This window comes from Cupressus sempervirens, chromosome 2 (assembly GCF_028749045.1).
Source record: "Cupressus sempervirens isolate cs-2001-9-10 chromosome 2, ASM2874904v1, whole genome shotgun sequence".
Taxonomy (NCBI): Eukaryota; Viridiplantae; Streptophyta; class Pinopsida; order Cupressales; family Cupressaceae; genus Cupressus; species Cupressus sempervirens.
The window spans coordinates 477257876-477274103 of NC_143119.1; the positions used below are offsets into that span (position 1 = coordinate 477257876).

Below are 16228 nucleotides of genomic sequence, written 5' to 3' on the forward strand. Positions count from 1 at the left end.
ATCCACAGCATTCAAAGTACCTGCAGTCAATAAATAATATTGTATAAACATTGCTCACTGTTGTTATTATTATTTCATCAGTTATATAGCACTTCAGTTGTTACAGTTACAGTTTGAAGAAGGAAGATAATACTGTGATTGCTGCCAAAAGAAAAGTAAATACATTCTACACTATTCAAGTAAGATATTCTCTGCAAGCATTTATTTTGTAATTGTTTTATCTATCAGAGATCCACAATAATTAACATGGTATCAGAGCTATACTGATAGGAAAACTTTTGCAAAGTATTCATTCTAATCTAAATTTCAAAAGTTAAAGAAAGAGGTTTTAAAATCAAAGCATTAAAATGGTGAATCACGTAATAATAGAAGATAGGGTAGATGGAGAATCAAACTTCTCATCTTGGAAAATCAAATTATTAATAGTGCTAAGAGAAATGGAATTAGAAAAATACATTGAATCAAATTTACCCATGCCTGAAAGTGAATCTGAGAAAGTAACATGGAAAAGGCATAATAATAAAGCAATGAAGATCATTATAGATTTAGTAAAAGATCATATACTTCCATCTATAGCTAATCTTCAAACTACATTTGAAATGTTCTCCTCCATTCAAAATACATTTGAAATCAACAATACAAGTAAATTATTAACTTTAAAACAAGATCTACTTTATATAAAGATAAAAAGTGGAGAATCCATAACCTCATACTTCTTAAGAATTACTGAATTAAAAGATCAATTTGCAACTATGAAAAACCAAGTGGATGATAAGGAACTAAGCATGACTTCTCTTAGAGGTCTTCCTCTATCATGGGAAACCTTCATTTGAGGTTTAAGTTCACAATCCGAACTTCTGAAATTTGATCCACTAAAAAATGAATGCACTCAAGAGGAGTCTAGACTAGCTTCCAAAGGACTAAGTTCAAATCAAGAGGGAGACATCCAAGCACTATACACCAAATCAAATAAGAAAAGAAAGTTTAAGAATAACAAGAAGGATTTCAACAAAAATCACAAATCTCACAAACAATGTGACTGGTCCAAACTTAGATGTTTTAAATGTGATAAGCTTGGTCACTCTTATTATGTGTATGTCCAAAAAAGCAGAAAATTCAAGTAGCTTTAGCAGAAGTTAGAGAAGAAAATGTTGAGAAAGTGGATAAAGAAAATTATGCATTCCTCTTAGCCCTCTCAAGCGAATTAAACACTAATCACAATACTTAGATCATAGATAGTGAAGTTTCTCGTCACATCACCGGATTTAAGGATAAGTTTGAAACCTTCTCAAATCATGAATCAAAAGAAATAACCATTGGAGATAATTCCTCTCACCCTATTAAAGGAATTGGTTCTTGTTCTATACAACTAAATTCTAGAATCACACTTCAACTCAAGAATATCCTATATGTACCAGGGATCAAAAGAAATCTTGTCTCCATCTCCGGACTTGCTGATCAAAGGTACAGAATTGCATTTCAAAAGATAGAGTTCTATCTTGGCCTACAAACTCAACTATTAAGAAAGCCATCTCTATTGGAGTCAAAGATGGAAGCCTTTATAAGCTTTGTAATAACCAAAATCCTAATTTAAACTTAACCCTTAGTAATGATAAGTCAGATTCCTCTGAAATCTGGCATAGGAGACTAGGTCATCTTAACTTTGGAGCCTTATCATCTATAGGGAAAATTGTAAAAAGTCTATCTAATCTAAAAGCAGATCATTCAAGTATTTGTAAAGGGTGTGCATTAGGTAAAAATACTAAACATTCCTTCCCCAAAAGTGATCATAAAACTAAATCCATTTTTGAATTGAGTCATACAGATCTTTGTGGTCCTATGTCAGCCCCCTCTCTTAATGGGTGTCTTTACTATATAATTTTCATTGATGATTACTCTAGGAGAACCTAGATCTATTTTTTGAAACAAAAGGAGTCATCTGAGGTCCCATCCAAGTTTAAAGAGTTTAAAGCCTTAGTTGAAAATCAATTAGGTCAAAAGATCAAAACCCTAAGGTCTGACAATGGAGGTGAATACATATCTGATATCTTTAAAAACTTTTGTATTTCTATTGGGATTAAGAGGGAGTTAATTGTACCTTATAATCCTCAACAGAATGGAATAGCTGAAAAGAAAAATAGATCTATTGTTGAATCAGCCAGAGCCATGTTACATGATCAAAATCTTCATTACTCATTTTGGGCTAAAGCATCTAATACTACAATCTACATACAAAATCGATGCCCTCACTCCATATTAGAAAATACCACCCCAGAAGAAGTATTTACAGGCATTAAACCAGATTTAAGCCACCTGAGAATATTCAGATGTCTAGTCTATATTCACATACCAAAAGAGAAAAGAACAAAATTGGAGCCTTCCGCGAAAAAGGGAATATTCATTGGATATAGTGAAACTACAAAAGGATACTGGATCTACATTCCTGGGCAAAGGACAATTGAAATTAGCAGAGATGTAATATTTGAAGAAGACACAACCTTTAAAATTTCTAGTAATAGTGATGAATCTATTTCTGAAGAAGATCAACCTACAAAAATTGAGAGGGAGGATGATTCTGACTTCTCTTCCATGTCTAATCATATAGAACCTGAAAACATCAACAATAACAATAAACAGAGACCTCTTTGGGCTAGAAAAATGTTAGAAGAAAATCAAGTTGAACCAAATGAAGTAATTCAAGAAAGCAAAAGGACCAGAAATCAATCTTGTTATGTTGCATTACTATCTGAACCTAATAATGTTGAAGAAGTACTTTCACATCAATCATGGAAGGAAGCAATGATTGAGGAATATAACTCTATATTGAAGAATGATGTATGGGATGTTGTACCAAGACCTAAGAACAAATCAATTGTCTCTTCCAAATGGTTATTCAACAATTAAACATGCTTCAGATGGTAATATTGAAAAATACAAGGCAAGATTTGTAGCCCGAGGTTTCTCTCAGAAAGAAGGTATTGATTATGAAGAAACTTTTGCCCCTGTTGCCAGGTACACTTCAATCAGAACAATCTTAGCAATTGCAGCATCTAAAGGATGGAAAGTACATCAGATGGATGTCAAAACAGCATTTCTCAATGGCAAGATTGAAGAAGTTTACATTGAACAACCAAAAGGGTTCAATACTTATGACAGCAAGACTCATGTTTGTAAATTAAAGAAAGTACTTTATGGACTCAAACAGGCTCCCAGAGCCTGGTATGAAAGAATAGATAATCACCTATTGAAACTAGGATACGCCAAAAATGAAGCTGACCCAAATTTGTACTTCAAAACTGAAGGTGATGATATGATTATTCTTGTATTATATGTTGATGATTTGCTAATTATAGGTGAGGAACATCTCATAAAGAAATGTAAGCAAGAACTCACAGCAGAATTTGAAATGAAAGACTTAGGGTTACTTCACTACTTTCTGGGATTAGAAGTTTGGCAACAAGACAGTTATATTATACTAAATCAAGGAAAATATACAATTGATATCTTAACCAAATTTGGAATGATGGAATGTAAACCGGCTGCTACTCCTATGGAAATAAATCTACACAAATTAAAAGATGATATGAACAAATCTGAGGCTGCAGATCCTACTTACTACAAACAAATTATTGGATCCTTGATGTATTTGGTCAATACTTGTACTGACATATGCTATGCAACTCACACCTTGAGTCAGTTTATGTGTGCTCCTAAGAAGATACATTTACATGCAGCTAAATACATACTAAGATATCTAAAGGGTACTATTGGAATGGGAATCAAATATAACAAAGTCAACATTGAACTACTTGGATATTCAGATTCTGATTGGGCTAGAAGCTCCATTGAGCGGAAGAGTACTTCAGCATATTGTTTCAGTCTTGGATCTGGTATGATTTCTTGGTCTAGTCGGAAACAAACTTCAGTAGCATTGAGTTCCACCGAAGCTAAATACATTGCATCTTCCTTGGTTGCTAGAGAAGCAGTATGGCTACGAAAGTTACTATCAGATCTCTTCAAAAGACACTTGAAGCCCACTATAATTTATTGTGATAATCAAAGTTGTATTAAGCTTTCTTCTAATCCAGTATTTCACAACCACTCCAAACATATTGAAATTCCATTTCATTATATCAGAGATATAGTGAATCGAGGAGTTATTCAATTGGAATACATATGTACAAATGAGCAAATAGCTGATATCCTTACCAAGCCTCTTGCTAAAGTGAAATTGAAATACTTCAGAGAAAAACTTTGTATGATTAATTGTAATGATAAATTTTTGAAATAAAATATTTATTTCATTTAAGTTTATGTTTCTATTGGTTACTTAATAGCATTTGATATGTAATGAAAGGTGACGATCTTTCATGGACATATTTATTGGAAGGAAATTATTTACAAGGTGACAATCTTGTAAATAATAAACCTGTGTGTGTATTATATGAGCATCTCTAGACATTGTTTAAGTGCAAGTAGAGATTATATGGGCATCTCTAGACATTGCTTAAATGCAAGTAGAGTTTATATGTGCATCTCTAGACATTGCTCAAGTGCAAGTAGAGATTATGAGTGTATCATGGACATCTCTAGACATTGCTTAAGTGCAAGTAGAGATCATGGAAACTTAATCACAATGGATATCTCTAGACATTGCTTAAGTGCAAGTCGAGATCATTTACTCTTCATATTGTGTTGATTATATGATAATTCTGACTTATTGATGTTTTACTTCTCCCTTGCTAAAGAGGGAGTGTTAATGTTTAGCGTCAGAAGAAGCAAAACATGGATTATTTGATATACTGAAAATTACTGTTGATTCCATAAATCACATGAATATAAGCATATATATATCCTTGTAATATTATATTGATTATCGGCAATACTGTGATCAAGTTTCATTGATTATCGACAGCCTTCGGCCACGTAGAGACATGACTCTTCGGAGTCATGTCCTCTACTCACATATATATATGAGCACTCTGCCGCAGGGAAAGCAATCAATCCACGGCATTCAAAGTACTTGCAGTCAATAAATAATATTGTATAAACATTGCTCACTGCTGTTATTATTATTTCATCAGTTATACAGCACTTCAGTTGTTACAGTTACAGTTTGAAGAAGGAAGATAATACTGTGATTGCTGCCAAAAGAAAAGTACATACATTCTGCATTATTCAAGTAAGATATTCTCTGCAAGCATTTATTTTGTAATTGTTTTATCTATCAGAGATCCACAATAATTAACAAGAGGGACCGAGCCTCTCTAAAAAGACAGTAGAACCTACCCTGAATCTCATAGTAAGGGTGGAGAAAGATAAAGTGCTTTTTCCAACTCCATATCATTGAGGGTACAAAGCTCGTAAATTTTATCAAATATGTCCAACTATTGGTCACTCTAAACCCAAAGATGATGTTAACCTAATCTGAACAAGCCAAAAGGGATCCTAAGAGAATGTGGCCAACAATGAGAGGTGTATAATGGATGAACAACGATTCCTAATTATAGCTCAAGCAAGTGCTCAACATAGAAGGTCACCTTTGGTCGAAGACCCCACGGGGGGTTGACCCAAGTGGTGTGAATCTACTACCTATAAATATCAGATCTAGAGAATCTTTTCAACTCCTTGCTTGGTGGGAAGAGGTGAGGGGCATCTAGAGAGCATTGGAAAGGGTGGAGACGATCAATCTTGATCTTGTTAGAGACAAGGAGGTCACAACCAAGGCAGCAACAAGCCCAACAAGATGGAGAAAAAAAAAGAGGCGAGAGAGCAATAAGAAAGATATGGAGGATACCTTTGGCAACCACAAGAAGAATCAACGAAACCACAGAGACAACGCAAGAACCAAACAAGATCAAAGATGGCCTCAAGCTTGAAGGGGCAGGCACCAAACTCTATGAGAACAATACTATGAGGAGTAGACAATCTACATCTAATAATACACCAAAGGAAGAGAGTTTGAAGAACAATGGGCCGAATGAGGGTATCAAGAAGAGTCATCTAGAACGAAATGTCTTGGAAGTGATGCTAAAAGCATTGTCTCTTGAGAAGGACCAAGGAACCCCCCTTGTTGATACGCACCTAGATAGAGGGCCTCAAGTTTAAGCGAGGATCGAAAAACTTAACCCCTGACACCAAGGTAGGTATACGAGGAAATAATCTTGAGCTTAAAGCCTTTGAAGGTGAAGTGAAGGTGAGAGGTTTTGAGGCAATTAAACACCGTCACCTTTCTTTTACCCAGATTATCAGTTAACTTTCTCATATCACAAAAAGAAGCCAGGCAAAGAAATTATTGTAACATCCAAGAGGCTAAAGATGGCCTATACGACAGAACAAGATGCAAACTCTAACACATCAGGTGCCCACAAGTACTCCCATCTAGTTCCAGCCTACAACTTGCCAAAACTCACTTGCAGGTATGTTACTCATGCCACACTACAGCTAGCGAGTACTCACAAGTTTGGTGATGGTTCACCAAGCTTTTTACTGACTAGTGGCCTCGTATTCTATACTATATTATGTACACGTATTCTCATAAGATATTATCTGTGTGAAATTTCCATCCTAATATGCCATGCTTCAAAGTGGCATCAGAGTTATCAGAACTTCAGCTTGCACTTCTTGACCCCACATTAGATACAAAGTGCAAACCTTGGCATTGAAAAAATTGAAATTAATTGTTGCAAACCTTAACAATTGAAACTAATTTTTAAAAAATGCAAAACCTGAATTTAAAACATTTCGAAAAAAATGCAAAACCTGGATTTAAAACACTTCAACAAAAAAAACAAAATAGAAAATCTTAGCTAGCATAGATTAATTTGCCTGTATGCAATATAAATGTGTGCATAAATGACAACATTTCTAAATGCTTCAAAAAATACAAACATAAACAAATTTGAAAACAAATACTAAAAAAGGCTTTAACATCCTGAAATGTAGCTTGCGCAAAAACTAAAATTTCCAATAAGTTCTCAAGAGCAGATGGTTATTGTGACTGAGATGTGAAAGTGTGGAAGCCTTAAAGAAAGAAAGAAATTATTTTAACATCTAAGAGGCTAGAGATAGCCTATAGGACAGAACAAGATGCAAACTCTGACACATCAGGTGCCCACAAGTACTCACTTCCAGTTTCAATCTACAATTTGCCAAAACTTACTTGCAAATATGTTACTCAGGTCCCACTACAACTAGCTAGCACTCACAAGTTTGGTGAATGTTCACCAAGTTTTATACTGACTAGTGGCCTCATATTCTATACAGCAATATGTGCACGTATTCTCATAGAATATTATCTGTGTGAAATTTCCATCCTATGTTGTTTGAACTTTAATGTGTAATTTTCATTCGCAAATGCCGATAGCGAGGGACATTATTTTAGTTGTTCTACAAATGAAATCATGTCATCAAAATGAATTTTGACAAGCCGTTCAAATTTCATCACTGATTTAACTAGCTCCATCATATAATCCACCTGTAAAATTGCTCCTTGAAATTCTAAGCTTCTTAAAATTTTAAACGTCTTACTACAAGAGATACATACCATTTAAGATTTTTGTAGGTCCTCACATTCTCAATCTAGATTATTAATATCTGGGCAGTAGGATTTAAAAAGAAAAAATGTTACATCAAATGACAGGACCTGACAATATTTTAGAGAAACTTGTTGCACTTGGGTATGTAACAAGAACAGAATGTGCTACTTTTTCTAAGCATATAATAGAAATAAAGAAAAAGTTCTCAGTTCATACCTCATTTCCCATAAAATTTAGATAACCCTCACCACCTAGTGACATTGTTATGAAATGTATCATCTGTAATTCAAACAAGAAAATTCGAAGTAAGATGCTGTGTAATCTGACACCATCCTTTACTGTTTTCTTTATTATTATATGTATTTTAATGTATGTTTCAAAGTTGATGATGAAAATACTTTTACAGAGATCCCTTTATAATAACCAATCAACAGATGAACAAAAAACATCTGGGCATATTATGACACTAATTTCTATATTGTCTTTTATACTAGTATAGTCATAATCAATTTATACATGCAAACCAAAGGTGATAATATTCTAGAGAGGTATTCTGTTAAAAGTAAATCAAGCAAAGCATATAAACTGCATATGGAAACTCAACCAAATCACCAAATAAGGCTTTTGATGTAAAATGAGTCACATTTCACCAAGCCATAGAACATAACAAACCTTATGCAGTGCAATCCCACGATCAACAACAGGGGTAGGTGATTGCAAACATGACATGGAAAAGTACATCTCCCTGTCCATTAATAAGAATGCAATTGTTCTGTCGCCGACAATTGACTTTGCAAACACAGACAAATATATAGCACTATGTCAGTAGAGAGAATATGTTGCTTTAGAGAAAAACACCAATATTTTTCAAAGAATCAAAGTCAACAAAGCCAACACAAGTATTCCTGTAGATAACAATAATGCTCTGTAAGGTCATTAACTATTAGTTCTGACAAGTACTATACAGGCTTTAGAATTACAAGTGCTAAACAAATTACTAAATTGTGAAGGTAGAGTTCAATAACCTGCCTGTTTTCTTCTCTACCTAACTAAGCCAGAAGCTAGTAGGAGTTAACCATAATCTTTCACTATCAATGTCTTACAAAATCTTTTTAATTTACAAATGTGTTTAGTGTAGCAAAAACTGACTTCATTAAATAAATACCTGATCATGACTTTCTGCATATGCAACACATTTCTCAGTATATCTCCTATTTGTTAACGTAGAAACAATTTCCTTCATGGACCATTGCTCATCTGGTTTATGTTTTAAATACTCAATCCACTTGTCTGGAATGGCCATTGCTAGGCGGCAATCAAACCCTACTCCACCTTCACAAACAGGCAGGCCTAAAGTTGGCATACCCGAAACATCTTCTGCAATAACTGTTGCATTAGGATAGATATTATGGATGAGTGTATTAGCCAGCATTAGATAGACTACAGCATCCACATCAGTTGCCTCACTAAAGTACTCATTATAATTGCCTGTAAATCCTACATTGATGCCATGATGATGATATAACATTGAAGTCACTCCATCAAAACGGAAACCATCGAAATTAAATTCATCAAGCCACCAGCGTAAATTAGAAAGTAAAAATCGTTGAACTTCCCAATTTCCATAATTAAATAGCCGACTATCCCACAACTTATGGTATCCCCTCTCTCCTGTATGGAAATAAGATTCTTCTGCTCTTTGACCAAGATCATAACCATTCAGACCATCTGTAACATTATTACTGGCATGACTGTGAACCATATCCATTAAGACGTGTAAGCCTAAACTGTGTGCCTTATCAATCAAAAATTTCAGGTCCTCTGGTGTTCCTGATCTACTACTTGCAGCAAAAAAATTTGTGACATGATATCCAAATGATCCATAGTATGAATGTTCCATTACAGCCATCAACTGAATTGTGTTATAGTTGTTTGCTTTTATGCGAGGAAGTACATTTTCTGCAAATTCCAAATATGTTGCCACACGTGGTTCTGGACCACTCATTCCTACATGAGCCTCATAAATACGTGGAGCCTCAGGCTTTGGTGGTCGAGGATATTTGAACTCGTACCTTGACAGATGTCATTACAAACATCAAGTGTCAATTTTAAAGAAAGATGTTCAAATTATAAGTGCAAACTTAAAAGCTAAAAAATATAGCACATTGTTTTAAGAAAGTTACCTCTTAGAAGGTGGTGGATCCCAATAAACTCCATCATATGCTGCACCAAAGCTGTTAGGGTCCACAGTTGCATACCTGATCCAGGCTGGTATCCTATCAACCCATATCCCATCAGCAGTTTTCATTCGGAATTTCACCCTTGAACCATGTCGGATAGCAGGCTGCCCATTTTTATTGGGAATGTATATTGACCAAACACCAAACGGATCCCTTTCCATTTGGTAATCAGATCCATTCCAGTCATTGAAATCTCCAACAAGCTGAGCTTCCCTATAACACAAAATCCTTTACTATGACCCTTATTACAAATAAGTGGAGCACAATTTTGCTTGGTGAAAATGTGTTCAAAATTGAAATCTAGCAGATCTTTAACTATGAATAATTATCATGGCCATAATATCAGCAATTAAACGATTCCTTCTTCTACATGACATGGTGATAATTGAGTTGATAATTTATATTGTTTTTCCTCAATGTAAGGTTATATAAAAGAAACAACTCACCGAGCAGCAGGTGCCCATTCCCTATATACAATATCATTTCCTTCTCGATTGAACCCATACTTCAAATATCCTACAAAACAATAAATACACGCAATAATTGAGTTCTGCTATAGAAGACTACAATAGCACAGAATGTACTGCCACAAAACTACTTCAATTAGTATTATGTTTGACAGGATTAAAAATGCTCTGACCTTGAGAAAATTCCTCAAGGCTACCTTCATACTTCTCAAATGCTTGCTTTTGTTGGAAATACTTCTTATATCTGTACTGCAAATGAACTTTATGTGAAACCAAGGATGGATCCACATTTAACACGCCTAAATTTTTTAACTCTTCTTCAAAAGTCCTTTTCATTGATGACTCCTCGTCTTTCAGACCAATAGCATTTGTTGTCAAAAAATGCTTCCTTGCAGAAAACTATCAAATATTCCACCCAACATAACAAAGTCAGAACTGTTACTATACCTTCTGTGAGAATTATCTATATACACCAAAACATATGCATGTCATCCATTGATCAATCTGATCTTTCAACCTATCTACTTCAAGTGGTTTGAATGTGTACCCTTCTTCCATTAAAAATAGGAATGTGCAAGTACTGATGAACATGCTTTCCAGGAAAATATTTTTGCCTATTGAATTGACATCTTGAATCTGATTTTGTAGCAAAACATGTCCTTTGAGGAGTCTGAGAAAGCAATAAAATACACTATTATTAATAGTGAGTATGATTATATTAAATCACGGTAAACAACCCCAAAATTTTAATTTTAATTGGAGATTATAAACTAAACTTGAGTCTAGTTTGCCAAAATGTACGCTATGAGTTTTATGCTCTGTCCAGAATTTCAATAGAAACATTTAAAAATCAGGATAGTTGTACTCCTCAAATGACAACTGCAATCCACTGTAATTATTCAATGAATGATTCAAAGAGACAAATTCTAGAGTGATAGCCATCAAATGTATCTCCAATTCTATAAAGGTCTTCCAACTTTCAAAGGCAAGCCAGAATTGAAGTGTTCCCTGACAAGAACTAAATCAAATGCACCATATGAAAAGAAAGCTATGACATGTATGTCAATCATGAAAATTTTTTTAACTTGTGAATCAATGGCAATCTGTGCAGAAAATGACCTTGGTTATGTGAATGAAAGTAAAGCACTAGCATGTTTCTGGACCATTTACTTACCGAAAGTACTCTTTGACTTTCTCACAAGTAATGCCCAAGAAGTCAGCAAATCCAATTTAAAAACCAGCCCATGTTAGCAAAAAAAGCCACAATGTCAAAATACAAGCACAAAACATTAAAAACTCTCTCAAATTATTTCTGCTAGGCAAGAAAGCCCTCCCACTATGTGCAGTGCTCTACCATCACAGAGAGAAGATCAAAAGGGATATTTTGGTGAATTTTGAAAAAAGATTTGATGGACAGATTAGCTTTTTGGTGTTTCATTTTTTTGTTCTTTCAAACATTTACTTCATTTTGGCTACAAAATGTTACATCTAGGTTGAAAAAAATTATCATATGCTAAAACTAATTTACATTGATTTAAATTAATTTTAGGCTATTTTACAGGAAAATATGGATAATTTAAGTTTTCTAATTGTAATTCCCTATTCCTATGTTCAACAAGTTGCACCATTAGCCTATTCAGTTGGGTTCTTGTAGACTAATGCGTTAAGGTTAGAGAACTTTGGAGGCAATTGATTCAGCAGGATAGCAATATCAAATGTTTATTTGGGTTCCGACAATTATGATGAGTGTAATGCCTTTTTTTGGAGTGATTTAAGATGAATTCTCTTATATGTACTATTTTTAGTCAATCAGTCTTGAGCACCGACTAAGCTTGTTGTCAACATTTCTATTTTCAGACATGTCAATGGGAGAAGTGGATATCATTTGCTCAATGTTTGGTGCAGTCTAGTGATTTTGATTTAAACTAGAATTAATTAATATATTATAAATTTAAATTAAATATTCAACTTTTTGATAGTTACACCGCCCTAGGAGACGGGGGGACGGGGGGACAAGTTTCCGAGACGGGGGGACAGAGGGACCTTGATTTGGGGACGGCGAGGGGACGGCGGCGGGGGACGGGGGTGGCGAAGGGAGCAGGGGTGTATGTACTATACATATGATACTTAAAATGCTAGTTATGAAAAGATGTACTACAATTATACAATATAAGATACATAGATGTAAAAAACATTGAACATTGCACTGAAGTTTTCAACTAGAATGTCATGATTCATGATCAAATAAGTTATAACAAACAAACAATGAACATTGAACATTGAACATCAGAAAATATTCGAAATAATAAATATTAGTCTATATATCAGTCTTCAAATCAATAGTATGAGTATCTAGATTCTACTATCTAATAGTAATCAATGATCATATGAGTCATGACTCATGACATAAAGATGATTACAATTAAGTATCATGTACCATGAACCATGATATCAAAATAAGTATATAATGCAAACAAAAACTACAAGTCTCCAAGAGTCCAAATCAAAATGCCAAATCAATGATCAATGATCAATGATCATCCCCTGGAGGTTGAAACTCATCACCACTAGAACTATCAGTCTCTCCAAGATCAAGAGCTGAAAAGGGAACACCAACTAGCCCTGTGGTTGGATCTAAAGCATCCTCCTCATCAATCTGCGATGGCTCCTCAGGCTCTACATCCCATCGTGATGTTGGGCTTTCCTTGTACACACTTGTGGTGCGGTCATTGATACGCAACACACTGTGTACAGCCACTAGCTTCTCTGCTCTTTGAGAGGTAAGTCTATTCCTCTTAAGAGAGTGGATGAAGCTATATGTAGACCAATTCCTCTCAGAAGCTGAGGAACTAGAAACCTGAGATGAAAAATAATTGGCTAATGTAAGACTCGGGAATTAGAAGTTGAACAATGATCATTGAACAATAAACAATGAAAAGTTACAAGTTGAGGAACTAAGTACCTGGGACAGCAAACGAATAGCTAGTGTGGTGGTTGTAGATTTCGGTCCATAAGCTGACCACCACAAAATGGGATCCTCTTGTGCCATAGTCTTGATATCCGCCTTTGCCGCTTGTTTGTAACCCCTAAGAGTAGCAAATTTGGCCCACTCAATGCGAACCTTAGCTGCTGTCTCAGGGTCATACATCCTGTCTATGCACTTGAAGAACCCTTCCTTCACCTGAAAAAATTTAAAAAGTACAAATTATTAGCAAATAGAAGAATCAAGATACTAGTAATGTAAATGATTTTAATTCATAAAATGATAAGAATCTAAGTCTTAAAGTGTTATATAATAATAATAATATAAATCACCTCATCATCGTGAAGTGGTGTAACTCTACCAAGCCTAGTCATGTACCACCTCGAATTTAATGCATATGCAGCCATGTGTAAGGGTGTGTTAAGTTTGTCCCATCTACGCTGAATAATAGGCTGAATATGATCATTGTAGAAGGCTAATGTGGGGTCCTTCTCTCGCACAACTACCCTCATCTACCCAAGCATAGAATCAATGCACTCATACACCTCTCCAAGTGTGGGTGCATCCCCATCTCCATACCTGATCACCTCAAAGACTGGCCTAATAATAGAAACAATGTATTTTGCATCGCTCCAAAATACATCACTCTTAACTATATCCTTCACCCTTATCCCCTGCTCTGACCTGGAACCATCCCACCTATTCCATTCATTTGTCATAACCATTAGTTGCAGTGGCTCCTGCAAATCAAGCATTCTCTCCAAGAGAATGAAATAGGATGCATATCGTGTCTCAACTGGCTTCAAGAACTCCTTGTTGGCGAAGCTCCTAAATAGTGCATGTGAGGTGTGGTGGTTGCAGATATACATCTGCACATCTCTAGCATCACTCACCACTCCCTTTATCCAACTAATCTTCCCCATGTCCTTTAGAGCATTGTTCATAGCATGCACACAACAAGGAGTCCACCAAATATGCCGATATGTGGCCTCAATAAGCCTCCCTGCAGCTCTGCACACGAGCTGCATCTGTCACTACTTGGACCACATTTTGTGGCCCAATCTCCTCAATGGCTTCCCAAAGAATCTGAAACTGAAAATCAGCATCTTTTCGATGCCCCGAACAATCAACCGCCCTAAGAAAGAATGGGCCCTCTGTACATGTGACTATGACATTGATGAGTGGACGGTGTCTAATGTCCGTCCACCCATCCATGACAACGCTACACCCCGATTCCTCCCAAACAACCCTCATGGTCTCCATGGACTCACCAATCTTGGCATACTCATCATCCAAGATTTTAGTCCTCAATTTGTGCTCACCTGGTGGCACATATGATGGTAATCCCGCCTTCGCTACTTTCTGAAATGCCTCCTTAAAATAAGGAGACCGAGCAATGTGAAGTGGAACGCCATTGGCAAATAACATTCTCCCAATGTATGCATCTAACTTCTCTCTCAACTGGGCTGCAAACAATTCTGCTATAGGGTTGTTGTCACTAGACTGTGCCCTGCGTTTCCCCTTGCTCGTCTTAGCTGTTGCTACACCTATAGAGCTATAAGTAGAGGAAGGTACGGAGGTTGCCCCTGGCAATGAAGTAGATGAAGCTCTATGCTGTGGTCTAGAAGAAGACATGCGTCGGTGTTGTTGCCCCTGTATTTGTTGCTCATGCACCTCCTGTATAGTCTGAATCTGTTGCCTACCAGCCAAAGTAGTAGGCACTGGAAGGCCCAAGTCCTCTGGAACTCCCCAAAGCTTGTTGAATTCAATTCTAATCTTCAAGTTTGTGGATTCACCCAAAAACTTACATGGTTGGACACCTTTACCTGTCCAAACGAGGAAATGTGCATTCACTCTAGTGATGCTACCATACCAATCTTCACCACAAATATTGCATCTCCACTTTCTTGTGCCACCTGTTCCTTAGCCGCTTGTTATTCTAGTGGCAAATTGTTTTAAAGGAGATTTTGGATCAAACTTACCCCTAGCCCACTGTGCCAAAGCTGGGGAGGGGCAATCAGTAGATGGAGTACCAGATAGTATAAAACCAGTACCCATGGAAGTGGAACTAGTTTGGGCCCCTTGCTGATTTGGCCCAACCGGAATCGCAATGTCACTCTCATGGTCACCCCTCTCAACAGTGTTATCATCATCCTCAACCCCAACCTCAGGCTCAGGCTCATATTCTGATTCACTGCCACTATTTGAATGAAATTCCATCTCATCATCACTATGAGTATTCATTGTGACACTGCATTTCACAAAATGAAAAAACAAAAATTAATAAAGCTAAATTATTGAAATTTATAATTTATAAATGATAATCATAACCGACGACTTCCACTCTCTTAGAACTATATTGGAAAAAATTTATTAAAAAAAAATTTTTTAAAAAAAAAATTTAAAACGAAAATTGACTTCCAATGGTTCCGTAGGATTTGGGCTTTTCTGAGCCGATTTCAGTATGTAAGAATTAACAAAAAAAGTTAAAATTTTTTCACTTTTTTTGTTAATTCTTACATACTGAAATCGGCTCAGAAAAGCCCAAATCCTACGGAACCATTGGAAGTCAATTTTCGTTTTATACTTTTTTTTTTTTTTTTTTTTTTATTAGTTTTGCTGGTCTTGTAATATAGTTCGAATAGAGTGGAAGTCGTCGGTTTAAACAATCGGAAATAGATATTTCAAAGAGTTCAATGATAACAGAGGTCGTCTAAACAAACAAAAACATTCATAAACATGCTTTTCAAAATCATACAAATTCTTTAGAAAGTTAGAAACCCTACCTTTTGCTTTAAAAACTTCAACAAGATTCGGTGAACCGGAACCTAGAACCACCCTCCTCTTCTTCTTCTTGCTCCTAAGCTCTCCTTTTTCACTTGCAAACACTCTCTTCACTCTTGCACAAACCCTTATCTCAGCTCTTCACTCTTCTTCTTCTTGCTGTTGCAAACAATGAGAAATGCAAATGTGAATCAAAATGAAGAATAGAAGGGTTTT

The 16228-nt window shown here is 35.7% G+C and overlaps 1 protein-coding gene across 2 annotated transcripts in view; it reads right to left on the reverse strand.

Annotated features, from left to right (window-relative positions):
* The window catches only part of LOC149573105 (1,4-alpha-glucan-branching enzyme-like), a 245336-nt gene that overhangs the window by 178503 nt on the left and 50605 nt on the right, over positions 1-16228 (reverse strand). For both annotated transcript variants that reach the window (XM_089814283.1, XM_089814282.1), the window contains exons 2-8: positions 10793-10915; positions 10419-10644; positions 10225-10294; positions 9722-9991; positions 8704-9610; positions 8211-8327; positions 7755-7817 (exon numbers count right to left, since the gene is read on the reverse strand). In XM_089814283.1, coding sequence (XP_089670409.1) covers positions 7755-7817; positions 8211-8327; positions 8704-9610; positions 9722-9991; positions 10225-10294; positions 10419-10644; positions 10793-10915 — 1776 coding nt within the window. The remainder of the gene's footprint in view (positions 1-7754; positions 7818-8210; positions 8328-8703; positions 9611-9721; positions 9992-10224; positions 10295-10418; positions 10645-10792; positions 10916-16228) is intronic.